This window comes from Tachyglossus aculeatus, chromosome 25 (assembly GCF_015852505.1).
Source record: "Tachyglossus aculeatus isolate mTacAcu1 chromosome 25, mTacAcu1.pri, whole genome shotgun sequence".
In the NCBI taxonomy this organism is placed as follows: Eukaryota; Metazoa; Chordata; class Mammalia; order Monotremata; family Tachyglossidae; genus Tachyglossus; species Tachyglossus aculeatus.
In genome coordinates, this window is record NC_052090.1 from 22,574,246 (window position 1) to 22,597,960 (window position 23,715).

General features: G+C 38.2%; 1 protein-coding gene across 5 annotated transcripts in view; it reads left to right on the forward strand.

Moving 5' to 3' along the window:
• Positions 1 to 2,296: 2,296 nt before the first annotated feature.
• The window catches only part of LOC119945404 (centrosome and spindle pole-associated protein 1-like), a 65,151-nt gene continuing 43,732 nt past the window's right edge, over positions 2,297 to 23,715 (forward strand). For 2 of the 5 annotated variants that reach the window (XM_038766459.1, XM_038766461.1), the window contains exons 1-11: positions 2,297 to 2,369; positions 3,076 to 3,169; positions 4,097 to 4,154; positions 6,682 to 6,860; positions 7,757 to 7,875; positions 8,761 to 8,839; positions 10,113 to 10,233; positions 13,753 to 13,900; positions 18,354 to 18,506; positions 22,149 to 22,237; positions 22,357 to 22,459. In XM_038766459.1, coding sequence (XP_038622387.1) covers positions 2,360 to 2,369; positions 3,076 to 3,169; positions 4,097 to 4,154; positions 6,682 to 6,860; positions 7,757 to 7,875; positions 8,761 to 8,839; positions 10,113 to 10,233; positions 13,753 to 13,900; positions 18,354 to 18,506; positions 22,149 to 22,237; positions 22,357 to 22,459 — 1,153 coding nt within the window. In that variant the 5' untranslated portion in view covers positions 2,297 to 2,359. Of the gene's footprint in view, positions 2,370 to 3,075; positions 3,170 to 4,096; positions 4,155 to 6,681; positions 6,861 to 7,756; positions 7,876 to 8,760; positions 8,840 to 10,112; positions 10,234 to 13,752; positions 13,901 to 18,018; positions 18,081 to 18,353; positions 18,507 to 22,148; positions 22,238 to 22,356; positions 22,460 to 23,715 lie in introns of those variants that run through there. The other 3 variants (XM_038766460.1, XM_038766462.1, XM_038766463.1) reach the window with 3 other exon arrangements.

The window sequence follows — 23,715 nt, forward strand, 5'->3', positions numbered from 1 at the left end:
TTTGAGGTTTTATTTTTTTAAAAAGATGAAATACTTTACAGAATGATTTTTTCATTTGGTGTACTAAGATCATCAGGTATAAGATATTGCCAGTATAAAGGAATTGAGTTATTCTGAAATTAAAATCCACTATACACTGTCCAAATATATAGTTTAAGTGGAATCAAAGTCACCCTAAAGTATGTTGGGGTTTAAAGACTCATCCAAGACAGTTGATGTGGCTGCCTACTAGAGAGGCTTTTATAGTGTTTCATATTTTATAGTTGAGCAAATTCTTAAGAAGTTTTAAATTTAGCAGTTCCTTGTGAAAGAGTTTTTGGTACCCATTCATTATAAGGTTCATGTACTGTTCAATTCCTTTATAACTCTAGTAGAAGAAAAGGTGTGGAGGCCTTCCCTATGTAGGTGGTTCAGAACCTCTAAGATCTTCCAAAGACAAGAAAAGCATCATGGCGTAGAGAATAGAGCACAGGCCTGGGGGTCGGAAGGTCATGGGTTCTAATCCCGACTGCCATTTTTCTGCTGTGTGACCTTGGGCAAGTCAGTTAACTTCTCTGTGCCTCAGTTACTTCATCTGTAAAATGGGGATCGAGACTGTAAGCTCCATGTGGGACATGGACTGTGTCCAGCCCAATTTCCTTGTATTCACCCCAGTACATAGTACAGTGCTTAGCACATAGCACTTAACAAGTACCATTATTACTGTTATTAGTAAAGATTTGTTTTCTTTTTGGGGGAAAAGTAGAGTCAATGAATTTGATTATAATTTAGTTCATGGAATCTTACCTCTTGATTTTTCTCCTTTTTGTTCCTTGTTGTAAGAATCCTGTGGGGGACAGCAAATTTTTTTTTTTCCTTAAGTGTGGAGGCAGGAACAGGAAGTACCCATCCATTTCTCTTAGCATGTTCTCATTTGAGCCCACCCTGGGATCACCCTGGGTTCTCCCCTAGTTAATAATAATAATAATAATAATAATAATAATAATGATAATAATGGCATTTGTTAAGCGCTTACTATGTGCAAAGCACTGTTCTAAGCGCTGGGGGGGATACAAGGTGATCAGGTTGTCCCACGTGGGGCTCACAGTCTTAATCCTCCAGGTTTGAGCAGTTCTCTGACACTGAATAGTAATCTAATGAGATATCATTCTCCTGAAGTAGGGCAGAATGCTGAGGAGCAGGGAGATAAATCCTGGTTTCACGTTTTTCTAATAATAATAATAATGATAATAATGGCATTTATTAAGCGCTTACTATGTGCAAAGCACTGTACTAAGCGCTGGGGAGATTACAAGAAGATCAGGTTGTCCCATGGGGGGCTCACAGTCTTAATCCCCATTTTACAGATGAGGGAACTGAGGCCCAGAGAAGTGAAGTGACTTACCCAAATTCACACAGCTGACAATTGGCAGAGCTGGGATCAAACTGTCAGAGTGCATTCATTCCTCTCCCTATGCTACCCAAAGACATTGGAACATTTTACACACAATTCACAGTCTTCCCCAAACCTATGGGAATGAGAAGTTTTTGTTGTTACCCCAGAATTTCCTTAATTACCAAACATTCTAGCTGGGTAATGGAAGGAAGGAAAAGTAATTGGGAGAGCTTCTTAAGCATTTGACAAAATGATTCCTTCGGTTTGTGAGCACGTGTTTATACTTTGTTTCCATTTGATGACAGAGCATTCCTTTTGGGTTAGAGGAGTATTGTTCGGTTAACACCAGATGGGTGCTTTTTTAAAAAAAAATTAAAAATCTTCTTTATAGCCTGTTCAGGATTGTTCAGGCTAGGTTAATCTGACAATCCTATTTTCCAGGATTACCTTATTTTTAGTATTTAGGTTTACTGATTTAGAAGTCCTTCAGGGACAGCAGTAAAGCCCTTCTATACATCTTGCAAATCAAGTTACCTAAACAAGGAATGAAAATTGAGGGGCAAGGTAGTTCTCAAAGGGAAATGGCATGAGAGAGAAAAGAGTGCCAGATAAATTTTAATGTAGCTGTGATATGAGCGATAAACTATGGGGATTTTGAAGATCTTAATCTTTGATATTAGGACACTTGTGAAAAGTAAACCTAACTGTCGGCAGGTAAATAGACACTCAGACATGTTGGGAGACACAGGCGGTCCTGAAATAAAACTGTTTAAATGCATCTACAATTCACTAACTAGTACTGGCAGTCCCTTTTTTTAAATATGAATTTAAAAAGTTTCATTGTGACTGTATTAAAGGGCATGTGCTTTTTTGTTTTACAAATATTTTTATTGAAATAAACTTTTATTTTCTGTCAGCACTTGTGTTCAAGACAGTTCATCTACTAAAGCAGTACCCAGGCCTCCCACTGGTCCATTTAAAGGGATGATTTTTGGTATGTTTTGAATTTATAAGATTCTGAATCAATGTTTTTGTATTCCATATTTCAGTAAAATCCTAGTTTGGGTATATTGACGTGTGACTTCCAAGCTATTGTAAATACTGACTTAGGGAATGTGAAAATCAATCTAGTTTAACATAATCTTCTGAATGTAAAGATCAAGTGGGAACTGGGGCAACTCTTTTCTTTTACATCAGTACTATTTATTGAGCGCTTACTTGGTGCAGAACACTTGGGAGAGTACAGTATAACATAGTTGGTAGACACGTTCCCTGCCCACAATGAGCTTACAGTTTAGAGATTATTTTACACCCAGCCATACAGCACATAATGTACATTTGCTCATAATCTATTTTCTCTATCAGTAATTCATTTTAATGTCTGTATACCAAGCACTTAGTACAGTGCTGTGCACACAGATGCTCAATAAATGTCATTGATTTCTCACTAGAATTTGATTTTTCATCTACATTCTTGCTCCATTTAGTGTCATGACCCTGCATGTAATTCCATATGGATCACATATTCAGATTATCCCAAACATCATGGTGATGAAAAGTAACAAGTTTTCTATCTTGCATTCGGAACAGATTGTTGATCGTTTCTGTTCTTAAGGTTTCTGTAACTATAAAGTGGAGTGCCTTTTACTGGAATATGTGGAATTTGAACAGTTTATGATGCATTTTTTTCTTCACATTAGGCAATCCAGATCAAGAACTCCTTCACAAAAGAAAAGAAAAATATCGCAAAGAATTATTAGCACAGATAGATGAGCAACGGAAGAATAAGAGACGGTAGTGAAAAACTTAATATTTTGGGGAAAAGGAATGAATATAAATAGTTGATATTTATGTGTATGCATGGCAAAATTATGCTTGTTACGATGGGATTGTTATAACTTCCCTATAATATAAATGAGTGAAATCTGAATGGTTTATGGATTGAAAGTCTCATTGGATCATAAGTAGCTAAAATGACTCTTTTTTGAATACAAGTGATTTTCTGTCATACAAATGAACTTGGACATTTATGAGATTAAGTTTTCTGGCTTTGAGTAAAATCTGGGCCATGTCTCTAATGCAAAAGCTTTAAAGTACTGCTAGTAAATAGTATTAAGTGACTATTATGTGTGGAGCACCGTACTTTGGGAGAGAATACACAGTTGGGAATTACACATGGTCCCTGTCCCTTGGGAAACTCAAAATCCACCAGGTCTTTTAAATTTTTTTTGCAACCTTTTTTCAGGTGGTTCTTGGATTCGGAGATATCATTGGGTCATGAAAAGATAGAGAGCTTTAAGTTAGGTAGTTAAAGTGCTGTTTTTGCAAGTAATTTGAACCTTTTATTCTAATATTTGTTCCCAATCTGATTCCAGAATGGAAAAAAAGTATGTTCCTAGGAAGTAAAATAATTTTTTTCCCAGCAACGATAATGTATTTAGCTTCCTATTCAGTGTTTGGCTTTATCATGAAAACTGTTAAATGTAAAAAAGATCAGATGGCAAGATGATCTGCTACTCTCATCAGGCATGAACTCTGATTGCTTTTTGTTTAATGAGGGACACAGCCAAATTAGATTGCTTCTTTTCCATTCACATTTGTGACAAATAAGTAGAGGAATGTCTGTTTTATGAATGCCATTGGGTAGATTTTAGATTTTAATCTATCATTTGGACAGTTCTGGTTCTGTTTCTATTTTTCTGATATTTTTGTTTTGTTCAGGGAAAAAGAGTTGGAGCTCTGTGTTGCTGCTTCTGGGGCTCATGACCCTGAAAAAATGGTGAGAGTTTTTGGCATCACAGTGACGTTCAATTATTCAAAAAGTGTTTTTGATATGTAAAACACATTAGCAATTTTGTTAAACAGAGGTAACAGAACAGGAAAGGAGAAACTGAAAACAAGGAACTCAGAGGAATGGAAAAAGCAGGGTATTTTGTTCAAACTAAACAGGTTAACAGAGTCCAGTTCATTACCATATTCCCTGAAGCAAAACTTGGTTCCTATCTGTTCCTCCCTAGGTTACAATAATCGTAAATTTCTTTTTCATTGTTAGGAGAGAATTTGTTTTGTTTTAAGAAGTGGTAATAGCATTTATTAAGTGTCTACTGTTTACAAAGCACTGTACAAAGCACTGGGCAGGAGTTGACGGGTGAATTAGAGATGAACAGATTTAGTGGACAGACCTGTTGGCTTAAAATTCACACATTCTGATGGCATTCATCCAGTGATTTGAGATCACAAAATTGTAAGATTATTAATATACAAAATTAATATTCTTTTCTTGGGTATGGGCTAGCTAATCTTGAATAATAAACTTGGTATGTGTAAATTAAACTTCAGTACACAAATTACAAATAATAACTGTAGTATTTATGGCAAGTAGTATACTAAGTATGGGGTGGATGTAAGGTAATCAGATTGAACACAGTTGCTATTGCACATGGGACTCAAAGTCAAAGTAGGAGGGAAACCAGCAATCCCAATTTTACAGATGAGAAAACTGGGGCTAGAGAAATGAAGTGACTTGAAGGGCCTGTTGAGGCAAGTGGCAGATCTGGGATAAGATGCTGTTTCCTAGAGCTATTATGAGTTTCCATGTGTCGAAGTGCCTGGAAATGCCCTTAGGATCTTGAAAATAAGTGTCAGGAAAAAGAAAATGAGAATAGAAACTCTTACATTAAAAAGCTATCTATACAGTCACTTACTGAATGTTACTTGGGTTACTTAATGTTTATTTTTAGATGTAAAACCAAAGAGCTATTATTCGTACCTCAATTTTGCATTATCACAGAGTGGATTGCTATCTATGCGGCAGTGTAAAGCAGAGGTAATTAATTGTTTTCTGTTCTTATCTGTACTACCTAGTTGGGAATGTAGTATTCAACCCCTGTAAGTATTATTTGGTTCTTGAACTGCATGTTTAGTGAAACCCTCTAGTGTATATGGGCCAACACACTATTTAAAAAAAAAAATTGAAGTTCTTGAAAAGTTTAGGATGGTTAACTTTTTCAATTAACTTTCAAATATACTGGGATCCTCTAGTGTATATGGGCCAACACACTATTTAAAAAAAAATTGAAGTTCTGGGAAAGTTTAGAACGGTTAACTTTTTCAGTTAACTTTCAAATATATTGGGATCCTCTCATGAAGTGGTTCGACCCACCACAGCGATTAGCTTTTGGACCCTGCTTTTTCTCTTGAGAACTGAGGAAGAGGTGTTTTGTTTCCAGAATCACAGCAAGCTCTTTGGCATGTAGTAGCTGAGTCCGGAGTGAGGTGGGCAGCGTGAGTTAGCTAATGCACACCTGAACTTTTACTTTTTCACACTTGTATACTTTACACCAAAATACAGCAGTGCACCATTTTTAGCTCCTTGCCATTTGGGTGAGTGTTACTCACACACCAGTGGGTAAGAGGAGAAAGTTATGTTCTGATACCAGTTGGATATTTAGTGGTGAAGGTTTGTGCTGAGCCATTCATATTTTCTCGCCCAGTGCCCTGCATCCAACTTTTGTCACTGACCCATTTGGTACACCACTGTTGTGGTGATAATAATGTAAGCTTAGTAAGGGTTGGCAGGAGTGGGCGAAAACGGAGAGCGTTTCCATTTCCTTGTGAAAATTAGGGGAAAAGAAAAAGAAAAAAAGAAAAAACGAGACTCCCCAAAGCACAGAATAACAACAAAAAGTATATATTCAGTTGTCCCGCACAGACCAGAGGCAGGAAACAGCAGAAGCGTCAGATTGTAAGCTTCTTGAGGGTAGGGGATCATAACCAGTAATTCTGTTTTCCTCTTCCTAGTGCTTAGTACGGTATTCTCTAGGCGCTCAATAGAATGCTTTTGATTGTACAGGACAAGGGCATTTTTTTTAGTGGCCAACACAGATATAGGCAGATGAAGAAGGATTGATTGTAGCAAATGTCTGTCTGCAAAAATCAGCCTGCTATCAGCTTTGCTTTGATGAAGAAGGACTGTTCTCAAACACCTTACATCCAGATCCCATCTCCGTGAGTCATGAGGTCACAGGTCGTTCAGCCCTGCCCAGTGCTGTGTTATTGACTCCATGTGTGATGGTGCTGGGCGTGGCTGCTGCATAAACTGTGTTTCAAGGTTCAGAGTGGCTTTCAATTTCCTTCACCTGGCAGAACCTGGTTAAATGGAGCTTTACTTGTGAGTCCTGAGTCAGTGAGTCAAACATAAGAGGCAAATTATGAAGCCAGAGGGCTTGATCTGGCATTGTTATGAAGGAAATGAACGAGGATAAAGGACCAAGTGGCATAACTGTTACCTTTTTTCTTATTTTTAGGCCAATAGACTAAAGCAGTCTAGTGTTGCACCAAGATTTTCTGATCAGAAGCCTTTACCTGAGCGATCCCAAGCCACTGTCCAAGCACCCCCTCATAACACAGCTCTTCCATCTAGTGGACCCGGCTCATCTGTGAACGAAGAATTGCAGAAAGTATTCAGTGAAGTGGTGCTTCCCAGGTATGTGTTCGGCTTTGTGACTGGATTAGGTTGGGGGTTATGTTATTTGTTTGATCTTTTGCTACATTTTTTTTTGACTGATGAACCAATATTCATTCAATCCTGTTTACTGAGCGCTTACTGTGTGCCTAGCACAGGACTAAGCACTTGGGAGAGTGCAATATTAAAGCATTATTCTGTAGAATTTTAACATCAATTTCGGGAAACTTATTTTTGCAATTGTTGGCATCAGTGTGGATGTCACTTTTGTAGTTTGTCCAAATGGAGGGAGTAAAGGCCTTGCATGTAATGGTATGTGAATTTATCTCTCTTTTAGAGTATGAATGTAGATTTGATCAAGATATTGTCCTACAAAGTAGTATTTTGTTTATCATCAATTTTCTTTAATCATCATTTTCATTTCTCTAAACTGTAGATTAAGGCACATTTGTTCAAACTTAGGCCTCAAAATTAATTTATGATTTTTCATATCAATTATTTTTTATTATAAAATTATTGTCTTTGAATTCATTAAAAATAATGGATATCACAGATGAATAAAGGCAAGGTGGTACTTTTTTGGGAGAACGAAAGTGTTTTGCTGGGGAATCTATTTCTTGCAGTGTTTTTCCTCATTTGTTTTTAAATTTTCCATAGTTGAGTTTAATCCATAGGTTTGAAATGCTGGAATTAAGAGTTTTCTGTTGCTCGCAGAGAGGTTAAAATTTTAAACCTATCAATTATTTAACTGTACTCAAGTAGGTGTATTTTATGAGCTAACCCAGTCGAAGTCCACTATAGTTACCCCAGTCCTTCACTGATAGTACAATTTTCTTAGAAGTGCTTTTTTTTACTTGCAATTTTTTAATGATTCAACATAACCTAAAAAGACATTATTCAACTTTCTTTTAATATAGAGTGACAGCTGTGCCACCTCCTCCCCCTCCAGTCTTGACATACGCATACAAAACTCCTTATGATGAAGCTTATAATTACTATGGGGTGAGAAACCCTTTGGATTCTAATCCTGAATATTGTAAGTTAACACTTGGTAAGCCTTTGTGCAGTAAAATGGGTTTTCTGTCCGGTATCACCTGTCACTCAAGGAGATGCTGTGGCAATTTTATGTGTTTTGATGCTGTTGAGAAAGAGGAAGTGATAAAGATCTCTTTCCCTTTGAAAAGGCAAGGCGAAGCCATCAGGGAGGTCAGGAGAAGGAAGTGAAAGTTTTGAAAATAGAGGAGATGCTGAATATTCATTAACAGTCAACTAGAAGCAAATGTCTTGGTTAAGCAAAGATACCTAGAAGAGGGAACTTTTTTACAAGAATTAGGCTGTTTGCAGTACTAAAACCAAACAGTTCTAGTTTTCTGGGGACCCCTCAATCAGCGTGACAGCCTCCTGTGTGAGGCACACTAGTTCAAATGAGGAAGTTTACTTTAGGGTTGGGAAGGAAAAAAAGAATAGTTGAATGGGCATATACAATTCCAAAATTGATGTAATCTCGTTGTGGGCAGTGAATGTGTCTGTTTATTATGGTATTATACTCTCCCAATGGCTTAGTACAATGCTCTGCACACAGTAAGTGCTCAGTAAATACGACTGATTGAATGAATGAATAGCACAACTTTCCATAGGCCTCATACTGTTCACAGTGTTATTGGCTTTAAAAGACGATTCAATTTAAGCCACAGCCATACACAGCAAATGCAGTTTCTCAGCTATTTTTCGACTATCTCTAGAATAATATTGGGTCCATACCCTCTTTTGATATTATAAAAGGAGCAGATTATAATAGGGAAAAGAAGAGAAAATACATTTTCAGGTTATTTTTGTGATGAAAATATTCCATTTGCTTTTAGGGACTATTTGTAATTTTGTGAGTCCCCATAATTAAGTGTTTTTCTCATATATGAACTAGATGGCCCAGGAAGGATGGGAGTGCAGCCTGCCCCTTTACCTAATGCACCTGTAGCCGAACTGTCATCACAGTCTGCTGGGTAAGTAGTCCGTTTTATATCTTGCATGGATACCCATGTCACTCAAGGCACCTGTTCCACAAAAATCTTAACCTGCATCCTACTAAGAATCATGTTTTTTTAATAAGATTATGTATTTTTCAGTATTTGTTCTTAGGCAAAATGTAGTTTCCAAACTTATTTTCTACTTCAGAGAATAGTTTAGCACAAATGAGAAATAGGAGGGGGAAGGAAAAGATTCTGAAGAGAAGAAAGTAGGTAGGTAGATAAGTAGTTGAGAGGTAGGTCAGAGTCAGAAGGACCTGGGTTCTAATCCCCATTCTGCCTTTTGCTTGTTGGGTGACCTTGAGCATGTCATTTCTCTTCTCTGTGCCTCTGTTACTTCATGTGTAAAATGGGGATTAAGGCTACAAGCCCAGGTGGGACATGTCTGTGTCCACCCTGATTAGCATGTATCTACCCCAGTGCTTAGTACAGTGTTTGACACTTTGTAAGCACCTAAAATATACCATAAAAACGGGGTGAGGCTGTTGTAGCTGTGGTTCAGAAGGCATTCTCTGGCACGAGTGAGCCTTCTTTCCTCACAACACCTTTTGAACCTAGGAGTGTCCTTGCACACTTTATCCATTACATTCAGGCATAAAGCACAAGACACAGTGCAATTTCATACAATTCCCTGATCTAATAGACTATTAAGAAGCCAAAGGTGATTTGCAAACTAGTTTTGAAGCTTGTTGCCATTTGGGGAATGGTCTACTGGAACTTCATAGTCAATTTAGCTTCTCATCTTATCAATCATTTAATCATATTTATTGAGCACTTACTGTGTGCAGAGCACTGTAATGAACACTTGGGAGAGTACACTATAACAGAGTTGGTAGACACATTCCCTGCCCACAGTGAGCTTACAGTCTAGACTGCCACAAGGGCTTTCAGGAACCTAATCACTATGTCGTATCAGGAATGCAGATATTGGATAATTAAGGTAAAGAGTGTTTTCACAAGTTTTAGGTCTGGGCATTCATTCATTCATTTAATTGTATTTATTGAGCACTTACTGTGTGCAGAGCACTATACTAAGCTCTTGGGCTGTACAAATTGGCAACATATAGAGATGGTCACTACCCAGCAACGGGCTCACAGTCTAGAAAATATGTAACTCACATCTTGGTTTTCTCCTCCGGCTCATTTTTAGCTCCAAGCGGGTGGGAGAGTTTAGCTAAATAAGGCTCACTTCCATGGAGTGGGCACCCCGGATCCCTTTCCTTTTGTTCATTTTATGCTTTTAATGCAGGAAGACAAGTACACCGGATGCTACAAAGGAGAGAATAAAAATTTACGGGATGGTTTTTGAAGATAAACCAAAAGCTACAAAAGAGGCAATTCAGGCCTACCAAAAAGATCTGGAGCAACAGGTATCAAAAAGCATAGGTGCCACAAGTAGGTGAACACTTTGCACAGAAGTGGACTATCTTGGTTTATAACTTTGAGAGACTCTAAAGCTCTTTATTCTAAACCCCTGTTATTCAGCATGTCTGTGAGACTTCTCAAAATGGCAGATATCAATATTATCATTTTGCATTATCAGAGCATAATGCAACATTCTAAGATTATATATATATGTATAATATATATATATAGCTGTCTTTCATGCTCAAACAGTGAGATTCAGTTGTCTTTCGTGCTCAGAGAGTAAAATTCACCAATGGAAGAGAAAAGGCTCTTGTTAGGGCCCACATTCTGCACTGCTCACACACTAAATTCTGACTTTTATTGTTGTGTCATGGGTTTGGTCTGCAGCAGTGGTATTTGTTAAGCACTTACTATGTGTCAAACCTTGTTCTAAGCACTGTGGTAGATGATGATGATGATGATGATGGCCTTTATTAAGCACTTACTGTATGCAAAGCACTGTTCTAAGCACTGGGGAGGTTACAAGATGATCAGGTTGTCCCACGGGGCGGGGGGGGGGGGCCTCTCAGTCTTCATCCCCATTTTACAGATGAGGTAATTGAGGCCCGGAGAAGTGAAGTGACTTGCCCAAAGTCACACAGCTGACAATTGGCAGAGCTGGGATTTGAACCCATGACTTCTGACTCCAAAGCCCGTGCTCTTTTCCACTGAGCCACGCTGCTTCTCTGATGCAAGGTTATCCAGGTTAGATGCACTCCCTGATCCACGTGGGGCTCAAAGTCTAAATCCCCATTTTACAGATGAGGTAATTGAGGCTCAGAGAAGTGAAATGACTTGCCTGAGGTCACGCAGACAAATAGCCCAGGTCCTTCTGGCTCCACTACGCCACACTGCTTCTCAGATCTCAGGGGCTTTGCCATTTTTTACACTGTTGTGCTGACTTTATATCTGGGACAAGTACCATGTCTTTCAATATTGGCAAATTTTCTATGTTTTAAAGGGCCTCATAAATCGCAGGAGAGTTTTAAGGAGAATATTGGTATATTGTTGCCATCTCTTCAGGATTCCCTCCTTACTTGGATTGAGGCTGGAGTCTTCTTCTTTAGAGGTGCACTAAAGGCATGGTCAAGTCCATATGGCATCTCCAGCAATGTGAAGATAATCTTGATTTGATGGCACTCTCTGTAGCTTTGGCATCCCACTGCCTGTTGTGTATTCTCCTTAACTTGATTTGCCTGTCATGATGCTGCTTCTTGTAAGCTTCATTTTTATCTGAATCATAAATTGCCCCGAAGTCTTGTTCATTCAGTAAATGTTTTGCTGGAAATAGAGTTTTTAACCTTAGGGTAATTCACTCTGGATCAACCTGGTGACTTGACTGGCCCTTCCCAGTATCTTGATGCTTTTTTGATATATAGTTTCATGGAGAAAAGCCCATTGATTGTTTTTATCGGGGCTGGATTGTTGGAGTTTCCTGATCCAGTGGAGTTGTAATATCCCTGCAGAACTCTTTGCAGGTGCCTTGGTTTTCAAGGGCTCAGTTTTTAGCTGTTTTGAAGGCCTCATTCGATGCAGGGGTTTCTTTGATTCCAGAAAAAGAAGATTCAATTTGGGATGTCAAGGAAATGAGACTTCATGGGGGAAGATAGCTTTAATGGGTCCAGGACATTTTTTTCACAGAAAGTTTGCCTTAGTCTTCCCAGATCACTTGAACTCTATCTTTGTGTATGGGGGTAGATGACTAGGAAGTGCTTATTTTTGAAGAAAAAATGTGTCCAATTAAGTAAGGGTTGTTAAAGTCCTCTATTTTAAAAGTTCCATATGTATATTTTATATTTTTAGACTGTGAGCCCACTGTTGGGTAGGGACTGTCTCTATATGTTGCCAATTTGTACTTCCCAAGCGCTTAGTACAGTGCTCTGCACATAGTAAGTGCTCAATAAATACGATTGATGATGATATATGTTTGTACATATTTATTACTCTATTTATTTATTTATTTTACTTGTACATATCCATTCTATTTATTTTATTTTGTTAGTATGTTTGGTTTTGTTCTCTGTCTCCCCCTTTTAGACTGTGAGCCCACTGTTGGGTGGGGACTGTCTCCATATGTTGCCAACTTGTACTTCCCAAGCGCTTAGTACAGTGCTCTGCACACAGTAAGCGCTCAATAAATAACGACTGATGATGATGATGATGATGATGATGTAGCTGTCATACTTCCAGTCCGTTGTATGCAGAGGGACTGTGGCTTCTCTGGGGCACCAGTATAAATTCTTGGAAGATAGGCAGCCTTTTCTGAACCTCAGGCTCAGGGAGGCAGATTGGCAGGATGTGTTGAAGTTGTGAGGGTGTACATCAGTCAGTGATTGGTATTTATTGAGCACTTACTTTGTGCAGAGCATTGTATTATATGTTTGGTAAAATACAGTACAACAGAGATGGTTGACACATTCTGTGCCCACAAAGAGCTTATAGTCTAGAGGGAGAGAAAGACAAATAATTTATGGCTCTGCGCACGGAAATTTTTATACTCTGACTTGGCTGAGGGGATCTTGGTGTCTATTGAGCACTTGCTTGGTACTGAGCTCTGTACTAAGTGCTGGGGTGAACTCAAAATTAGCAAATGTAGACCTGGTCCCTGTTTCACAGGGGGCTCACAACCTAGGGAGAGAGACAGAAAGAGAAAAAAAGTTATGGAAAATAAGTACTATTAGTCTTACTACCAAGTGGCTAAATACTAAATAGTATTAAGCTCTGGGGGAAAATACTGTGGTGAAAATTAGACACAGTACCTCACCCTCAGAGGAGTCAACATCTGAGAGGGATTGGGTGTCCGACCCATAAAGAAGGTTCATTCATTTATTCAATCGTATTTATTGAGCGCTTACTGTTGAAACGAACACCACCCAAGATGAGGCCAAAGATATATTGAAGAGGAATAAGGCATTGGGACTAGAGGAGCAACATTCCGGACTCCCGGTGTCTCAGATTCCGACATCACACCCTCTAATAATGCTGTTCATTCTTGCATCATAAAACAAAGGGGGTCGAAAGGTCGGAGGACAAACAAGCGGTCTCTTTAGGGTGGCAGTCCTGATTTTCTTCCCTGCTCCTGGCACAGTTCTTGGATCCAAACTGCCACAGCCCCTCGAGTGTTCAGACATTTCCAAAGTTAACAAGTTTCCGCCGTGCCTGACCTCTGGCTCTTAATGGTGGTGAGAGGAGCTTGGACTCCTATAACTACTAGTGGGTGGTGGGAGGCCGTTAGGGTTTGAGATGTCCCCCTACCAAATCCATTCATTCACTCAATTGTATTTACTGAGTGCTTACTGGGTACAGAGCACTTATGTGATGTCAGTTTGGCAAGACCCAGCCACTCCTGTCTTCTGGCTTCTGTGGTGGCCAGTGGCCACTTTGATTGATTTGAATGGAGAAGAACAAAATGGAAAATAGTAGCGTTAACACTGAAATGCCAGAATTCCCTCCAGTACTGATCCTGTGTTTGTTGTATTAAGATCAGAGATAAAGAAGAGAAAAGAAAAAAAGAAAAGGAAGAGCTGGCACAGTATGAAGCTAAAATAGCAGCTGAGATGAGAAATTACAATCCTTGGGGAAAAGATGGAGCCGGAGCCCCCCTGCGAGATGCAGAAGGCAAACTGTTAAGTATGTTGTTTTCAGGGGCTCTATCGTGAAGTAACAATTTCCCCTTAGTTTTCTCTGGGGAGGGTTGTTCTGAACCATAGTCCTTTAAAATACCACCACCTTCCTTTGCAGTTTAATTGTATATGTCTGAGGCAAGATAATCTTGTTCCATTTTACCTTCTCATTATCAAGCGATTTCACTTTGTTTTTGACATCCTCAGTTCTTCCAATAAGAAGCTTTCTTTCTGAATTGGTTTCCTGTTGCAGAGAAAAACTGGGTTGTAACCAAGCAATTTCTTAATTTTTTTTCCTCAAGTGACGGGGGTTGTATTTTCTCAGGGGGCATTTACATTAATTGGGGAGTAACCTATCACTTAGATTCCCCTTTTTACTATACGGTGATTTTCAGTAATGTAATTTTTGAAGTCAAACTAAAAGAAAGATTGTTATGATCTCCAGGTTTGCCAGATACAGACTATTTATTCCATGTGTGCCACAAGATCTTTACTGTTATCTCTGAAATGTATTCTTGAAAGAGTATAATAATAATAATAATGATGGAATTTAAGTGCTTACTTTGTGTCAAGCACTGTTCTAAGCGCTTGGGTAAACACAGGCTAATCAGGTTGGACACAGTCCCTGTCCCACATGGGGCTCCTGGTCATAATCCCTATTTTATAGCTGAGGTAACTGCTCAGTAACAGTAACTGCTGTAATTTTATAGCTGAGGCAAAGAGAAATGAAGTGACTTGCCCAAGATCACACAGCAGATGGTGGCGGAGCTGGCAATGGAATCCAGGTCCTTCTGTCTCCTAGGCCCATCCTCTATCCATTTAGGCCATGCTGCTTCTCATCATGCATCTAAGAATGCATCTACATGCTTAGACACAGAGTGGAGATCAATGTCATCAATCAGTCGTATTTATTGAATGCTTACTGTATGCAGAGCACTGTACTAAGCGCTTGGGAGGTACAAGTTGGCAGCATATAGAAGATGCAACCTCCTTCAGTCCAGCCATATGGCAGAGCGTGAGTTTTAGTGCAGAGAAGGCAGAGGGAGTGCACACCTTATGGCAGTCATGTCTTGGGGAAATGACTCCCTGCTGCAGTAGCTTTTCTGTTGGTTTGACGTAACAGCACCAATGCTTTTCTCTCTTGTCCTTGTTGTTGTCATGTCTCCACCTCTTATCGAGGAAACCTTGCCTCCCCCGGGAAATATTTATTACTCTATTTATTTTACTTGTACATATTTATTCTATTTATTTGATTTTGTTAATATGTTTTGTTTCGTTCTCTGTCTCCCCCTTCTAGACTGTGAGCCCACTGTTGGGTAGGGACCGTCTCTATATGTTGCCAGCTTGTACTCCCCAAGCGCTTAGTACAGTGCTGTGCACACAGTAAGCGCTCAATAAATGCGACTGATTGATTGATTGAAACCAGTAAAAAATGGAGCAAAAGTGGCAAAGCCAGATCCTGCTGTCACAAATATCTGGACTTTTGCTGTCATAAAGCGCAGTGGAGGTTGACTGTTAATATCAGCCTCAGTGGCAGTGGTGGGCCTGTTTTGTTTTCTTACTAGATGGGGCCACCAGTTTACAGATGGATGAGAAATTATCCCAGTAGTGTACTGGGAAGTCCGAGCAGGATTAGGCAAGAAAACAGGCTGTTACTAGGGCCACCACAGGTCCTCCACTCTCCTTTACACTAAGGACAGTGACTTTCAACCCCTGAATCGCTGCATTTGTTCCTGTCCTCCCATGACTGAGCCTGTGTGTCTCCCCAAAGCACTGAGTTTTCTCTAGCAGTCTAGAAACTTAGTCTGAAACCTCCCAACAATATGACGTATTCCGAGTGTGGCTTGGGTGTAATAATAAAAACTTCACCTTCAGATTGTCAGCAACACGGAATGTTGTTTTTCTGAGTTATTTTGTTACACTTGGTTTGTAATAGGATTGGGCTATTTCATGTGGCTGCAAAGATTTTCCCACATGATTGCATTTTGCATGTTGTATTATGTTTATTTTTCTGAATGACTAGCTTTTTTATCGCTTTGTTAGTAAAACAGTACTTGGGTTTAATACAAACTAAGTATAGAGGTACAGATTCAGCCTGAGGAATAAACTACTCCCTGGGAATAATTGAAGAATTTGGATAGATTCATTATTTCAAGTGACTATGATTCCCTTTAGGACACTGATTATTGCAGTAAGCACTCAGTAAATACTATTGAATGAATGAATGCATGCATGCCTTGAAGAATAGGTCATAATTGCCTTTTGTGGTGGTCAAGAAAATAATTTACTCTTGACTCCTGTGTAGCCGTCTTTGTTTTCAGCTATTGGATAGTTCTGTCACTGCTTTTTACTCCCATTTGATTTCTTTATTACAGAGGATTGTAGAGATAGCTGATTGTTTTGTTCTTTCGGAGCTCTCCAAAGAAGATTCTTTACATACACTCAATGATTGATCGATTTATCCTTCCATGCTTGTGCCTATAGCAGCCAAAGAGTCTTGTGAATGGTTTGTGTCTGTCTCCCCTTTTAAATTATAAACTCTTTTCGGGCAGGGACATGTCTCTTATTAAATTGCTGTCTCCCAACTGTTCAGTACTGTGTTCTGCACACAGTGCACATTCATTACCATTGATCATTGACGAAATGCAGGAAATAGAAAATATCAAATTTCTCATCTTGCACTTCAGTAGTCATCAGTAGTCTCTCCTTTCTGCTGTTCTGCATGATTTTCATAATTTTTTTAAATCATTCAAACTTGTTTTCCTCACATTCAGAGCGCTCTACTACATTGCCTTTGATTTCCATTTACTCTTAACTGGATGTTGCTTAATCACGTGTTATTGATTTGCTCTGCCTGGTTTGTGTCTTCTCCCAACCACTTCACTTCTAAACCACTTCAAAACCACTTCATTACTTCAAATTTTAAACTCCTTCCCCCATGGAAAATGTTCTTTCCTTTTTCGTTTATCTTAATTTATTTGAAAGGTTTTCATTCCCTTTTCCATCTTTAAAGCATCTCCTTGGATAAAGTGAAGAACGTTGCATAGAAAGACAATTTAAATTACATCCAAATTTCCTCTAATTACCTGATGGGTAAAACTATTTTCTTTGATTATATTTGTTTTATTTTAATTTCCTTAATTAGATCTTAAATCTAGTGAGGACCAATTCTGTGTTCTGTCAGTGACTAGGACATTTTCAGTAAATCTCGAGAAAATACTATTTAGCCAAGACTTGAGGGAATACGAAATTTAGTTGTATTAGATATTCTTTAGGGTTTAGTACGTCAGAGGTTGCTGAATCATCTTGGAAATGTAACATACGCAGGCCCTCAGTATAGGTTTTAAGGCAAGCAGTTTCATCACAAGTCCCAGGCCCTTCAAAATGAACTGGGTAATGTTTTCTTGCTAAAAATACTCGTTTATGTAGTGTAAATTTAGAGGTAAAAAATCAATTATTTCCTTCTTAGACATTTTGTTTCTTGCTCTTGTTGGTTCCTATCAATCAATTTATCTTATTATAGAGAACAGTTGAATTTTTGACAGAATTCTCAAGTTTCACGGTGACTGTACTTCGATGTGGCTGTACTCTGATGGGCAAAATCTCTTTCTTCGTACATTGGTAATTTTTGCAGGACCTAAGATGGTATTTTTGCCAAAGTGTGTAAGTGCTTGGAATAACAATGAGTTTAATCTTAAAAGAAAAGGCTACTAAGATATGTGGGAGTTAAAAAAAAATGAGAAAATCAGGAAAGAGAACCCTGTACTGTTTATTCTTAGTGTGGTGTGCCATTAAAATTATGGTAAATTACGGATCTGTTTAGATCACTCAAGAAGTAGAGTAGAGATGGGTAAAATGATTTACCAACAAGCACCCTGGTAAGTTACCAACATTTTTGGTGCCTGGCTTGGAGTCAGGAAGGAGTGCCATAGGCAGAAGTGGATTCATTTCCGTATTTTAAGCACTCATTATGGCTGTGTTCTTTTATTCATCTGCTCTCGGTGTCTCACTTTTGTCTTTAAAACCAAGATTTGACTTCTTACTGCTATTTTTTGGTTCAGGTTTGAAATACGGTCTTATTTGACTCTTATCCTGTATTATGTCATGTATGTCATTTAAGAATTGCCAGGTCCTGGAGAAAAGCTGATTGGGAGAAGCAAATCGGAATGTTCTGTGGAATGACTTGTGTAGGTTATTCTTTGATTTTTTTTTAATACTACTTTTTCTGACCTTATACACTGATTTCACATTTACTGTTACAGCATCATTTTAACGGCTTCCTCGTAATCATGCTAACTTTTGTTTTTGTTTTAGCTGTAACGAGATGACATTGTTTTATTCTCAAGTATTTCGGTATTTTTCCTTCCAAAATTTTTGTATCCCCAAATCAGGTGTAGTGCAACATTTTCTATTTTTTGTTGTTTATTTCATTAAAAATAAATGGCTTATCTTTCCCTCAGCTGATTTGAACACGATGCACAAACAAAACATAGGTGCCTACTATAATCCAGATGTGAGAATTCATGAAGAAAAGAGGGCTGTGGTAATTGTAAACCCAAATCCAGCTCCTCCAAATGCTGAGAACATGGAGGATTCTGCAAATAAAACTTCAGGTTTTTAATCACATTATATTTTATTTCAACCCTCAAGATTTTACACTTTTGCAACCTCTTTTTTCCCCCCTTCTTGGTCCAGGATGTATCATTAACTGCAAGTGGTTAAGCCTCGTAATACTCTGCCCTGGCAATATGCTATCTTTCTCAGTTCTTTTGGTTTCAAGACTGTGAGCTTGTTGTGGGCAGGGAATGTGTCTGGTTGTTGTTGTATTGTAATCTTCCAAGCTCTTAGTACAGTGCTTTGCATACAGTAAACGCTCAGTAAGTATGATTGATTGAATGAATGAATGTAACTGTAAAAGTGCAACTTGCTTCGTAGTCCTTTACCTTGCTTCTTATTCTACCTCTTCCATCTGTATATTTTTGCTGCTGTTTTTTTTTTCCCCTGCTGCTGCTTTTTGGTGGTGTAGGTACAAATTTCTAAAACTTCAGTACTGATTGACACAGGTGACCTTTCCCTAATTTTGTTCCATTTGAAAATTCAGCTACATGTATTCAAAACATGACTAATGACTTAAGAAAAGTTTGCACATTGCAACGCAAAGTGAAGGGAGAGTATACAATTATCCTGATTTACTCAAGACTTGAAACTGTCCTTTCTCCTATATGGTTATGAGTTCTATAGTTTCAGTTCCATATTTACAGCTGTTGTACTGTTTCAGCAGTTTCACGCTCTATCCTTAAAATATTCTTGTTCAAAGTGCTAGGTACAAATCTTGCTTACACAGGAAAGGTCTTTTAGTGAGAGAGTTCTGGTTTAGTATTAAAACTATTTAGCTAAAAAAGTACATTCCTAAAATAATGTTCCTAAATGAATGCTGAAAGATAAAGTATTTCAAAACACAGTTCGTCAGTCTAGCTTCTCTCTTTTTCATCTAATGTCTTTGAATTTCCACTATGTGGTATTGCCTAGGGGATAGTAAACCAATTATGATTTGTGTTCTTAGTTGCAGAATTTATAAACCGAGGAAATTGGAAAAACATTTAAAATCAAATGCACCATTAACAGTTTACAACCTAGCACCATGTTTGTTTTTCATAAGAGATCATTTCCTCACTAGTGAATTATGTTTGAGACAAACCAAAATGTAGCTATATTAATACACTTGGACTTTCTGAGGACATTGATAAATATATTAATACATATTAGCAAATAAACTCCATCAATTACTGATAACAGGTTCATTTGTGGCAAAGAATCTCTGACCCAATTTCATTGTTATGCTGTCAACAAAGTATATATTTAATCCATTGATCACATGGACGCACTATTTTTGGCAGAAATCATAGGTGGAGGTTATTAGATCTGTCTGTCTTTCCCCAGATAGGTACTACACCTCACCCATACCATGAATATAGATGAATATCTTTAAAATTTTCCCGGGTAGGGCGAGAACACTAATTTTTTGGGTAGTAAGATGCAGGGCATTCCTGACTCTTGGAACTTAGTCTCTCTCTCTCTTGTCAGTTTTCTTCTGCTGGGGAAGGGAGTCTTTGTTCACTGGACTAGTAATTTTTCATTACTCCACTTGAATTTCCCGAAATTCTCCACATCTAGTTCATTCATTCATTCATTCAATCGTATTTATTGAGCACTTACTATGTGCACAGCACTGTACCAAGTGCTTGGGAAGTACAAGTTGGCAACATATAGAGACGGTCCCTACCCAGCTGTGGGCTCCCAGTCTAGAAGGGGGAGGCAGAGAACAAAACATATTAACAAAATAAAATAAATAGAATAAATATGTACAAATGAAATAGAGTAATAAATACGTACAAACATATATACAGGTGCTGTGGGGAGGGGAAGGAGCTAAGGCAGGGGGGATGGGGAGAGGGAGAGGAAGGAGGAGGCTCAGTCTGGGAAGGCCTCCTGGAGGAGGTGAGCTCTCAGTAGGGCCTTGAAGGGAGGAAGAGAGCTAGCTTGGTGGCAAAAATATGGGACGCTTCACGAATTTGCGTGTCATCTAGTTATGAAACGTTGGCATGCTGGGCCCAGAAGACTTGATGATGCTGAGTTTAGAGGAGGGATTAAGTTGTGGTTCCTACAAGCTATCAGGGCCCTAGCAAGAAGTGGTTAACCTGAGCAATGGGTTCACCAGAGCACAAGAAGCCAAAGGGAGCTCTCAAGTGAAGATGCCATGCCAAAGGGCCCTGTGTGTTGTATTCCTAGTTCTGCATTATGCTGTTTTATCTAGTACTTAACTAGCCAGGCTTTCCTGATACACACATCCACCCACCCACCCACCTTCCCCTTTGAGTGTTTCTGAAGTTGATTGAGACTGAGCCCCTTCCTTCCTCTCCCCCTCGTCCCCCTCTCCATCCCCCCCATCTTACCTCCTTCCCTTCCCCACAGCACCTGTATATATGTATATATGTTTGTACATATTTATTACTCTATTTTACTTGTACATATCTATCCTATTTATTTTATTTTGTTAGTATGTTTGGTTTTGTTCTCTGTCTCCCCATTTTAGACTGTGAGCCCACTGTTGGGTAGGGACTGTCTCTATATGTTGCCAATTTGTACTTCCCAAGCGCTTAGTACAGTGCTCTGCACATAGTAAGCGCTCAGTAAATACGATTGATGATGATGATGATGATTTTTACTTAAATTACCAATCAATTAACCTCCTATTAAACTTCACTCTGACACTTTTGACTACTTTTCAGCCTTGTCCAGATCATTTTGAATTCTAGTCTTGTTGTCCAAGGCTGTAAACAACCGCATGTCACTGGGTATTTTCAGGAAATTTAGTGGAAGAACTTTATCACATCAATAGGTCACAGAGGTGAGGGGGGATTTCAAGGTGAATCTCAAGGCTATTTCAGTGAGACATTTTTCAGTGATAGCAGTAATTGGAAGTTTCATTTTTGTTGTTCTTAGGCCACCCACTACATTTCCCTCTGAAAGTCTGTAGAATAAGAGAAGTAGATTTTAATCTTTCCACAGTGATGTTTATTACATTCTTGGTTTAGTTAGTCACCTATCAAATTAGTTGTGATTAATCAGCAAAGGGGATTCACAAAGCTAAAATAGTTTCTAGAAATTTGGACTTCACATTGAAACTCAAATGAATGAGTTTTTTTAAGAATATCTTGAAATTCAATTGATACCACTTTCCAATTAAATTGATAGCCTTTATTTAGACTTAAAGATTTTTTTCAAATGAATTATATGAATTATGAGATTATGCTTCCTGATATTTGCTGATTAAAGTTTTTGTATCCTTTATTTTTATAACAAATATGGGCCATTCTGCTCTTCTTGCATTTTAAAAATAATTTTTTCATAATTGACATGGCAAATATACATTCCAAAGAATAGTGTTTTAGCTGTCATAAAATTTATAGATCAAATCACTTAACCTTTTTAAATATAGTTCTGTTTCAACCTTAGGATACTAATTACTGGAGAAAAGACCAGAAACTTATAATGATCTGACCTTATATTTACACAAGAGATTGTTCAATTGATTTTTAAAATTCTACCAATTTCAAAAGAATAGTCATACATGGTTTAGGTCTAAGGTACTTTGAATAGTTACCAAAAGTGAACTAATTAGAAACATATGTAATATTTATGTGTAGTTAATGATCACAAGTACTGATGACATATTACAAATTGTTTTTCTCAAGCTTCTGGTGTGGAGGACATTCTTAGTAAGGGTCTGACTCCCTTCCAGATAAAAAAGCAAGAATCTTACATGAATTTTCTTCAGATGCAGGTAAATAACAAAATTCATTTATCCTCCAAAATATTTTCTGAATTAAAGCAAATAGTAGCACTGACTTTGAAATGTCTGAATGCCCTGTAATTCTGAGACTAAATGCTCTTCATTTTAAGATGAAAGAAAAAGAAGAAAGACGTAGAAAAGATAAAGAAGAACTGGCACGTTATGAAACTAAGATGGAAGCTGAAATGAGAAATTACAATCCCTTTGGGGAAGGTGAGCTTATTGCACCTTTCTGAATCCACTAAGTATGTTTTTTCCATTGTCTGTCGTGTCCAGTAAAGAAAAATTTTTCTCCGTATTCTAGTTTTGGGAATTGGAGTAAGAGGGAGATGTGGAATGTTGTTGTGAGCCATTTTTCTGTGAAATAATACCATTTTTCTGTGCAGTTTAACAGAAAAATCATTGGCAGACAATTAATACATCACAAGCAAGAGGGGATTAATTTTTTTCTTCACTACACCAAGCAGTTCCACTTAATTTGTTACATATTCAGTTGTTCAACTAAGAGGCTTTCTTTTGAATTAGGTTTTTGTTGGCATACTTAAAGTTGATTGTAGCCAATCAATTAATGGTATTTATTGAGTACAGTACAGAACACTGTAGTGCTTAGAAGACTACAATACAGCGGAGAAGTAACCAGGCTACTTCTGTGTTTTTTCTCTCATGATTGTCAGTAGTGAGGGCATTTATTAATTTAATTTTATTGGGGAGTTATATAACACTCATAAAATCATTTACAACAAAGTACTATGTTCATTCAGTTCTCAAAGCCAGACTATGAGGTAGGTAGTGTGATCTTTAGGTTGGCTAGAATTATAGAGTATTCTGTGAGTCACAAGAACGTCGAGATGGAATGGTCAGCACTAGGACACTTTTTTTAAGTACAATTCATTAAACTATATACATCCATATAAAGGCATATTGGGCAAAATGGGATGTTTTAGAATGCAGTGTGGATAGAACGCAACAGACGAATAAGGGAACGAAGCTGCCATAACACAGTGTGTCTACATGAGGTACTTTATTGCTTTCATGAATAAGGATACAGCAGTCCTTTATTGGCACTTGCAAAGGGAACTACTTTGTAACTGTATAAAGTTCAGTCCATTTTAACTAGAAAAAGCAAACTTTGCATTTGCAAATTGGCTAAAAAATGGGAAGGGAGAACTCACTTCTGTGGTGTCAGGTGAGAGAGAGGTCATTGAAGAGACCCCTATGAACTCTGCTGCCTGTGTGGTATATTGATTTTGGGCCAGGTGGGTGCCAGTTTTGGCCCACCTCCCTTCCCAACAGGGTGACTTCACTCCTGTAAGCATTGTGTGGGAGGAGGAAAGCCGCCCCAGTTCATTTGGATTCATTCTTCCTTAGTCCTTCCTTGCCCACTGTTGATGCATAAAGAGCTGTGTAGTATCTAATAGAACAGAAGGGAAAATTAATTTTCAGGTTATTTCTTTTTGTGTTGCAGATTT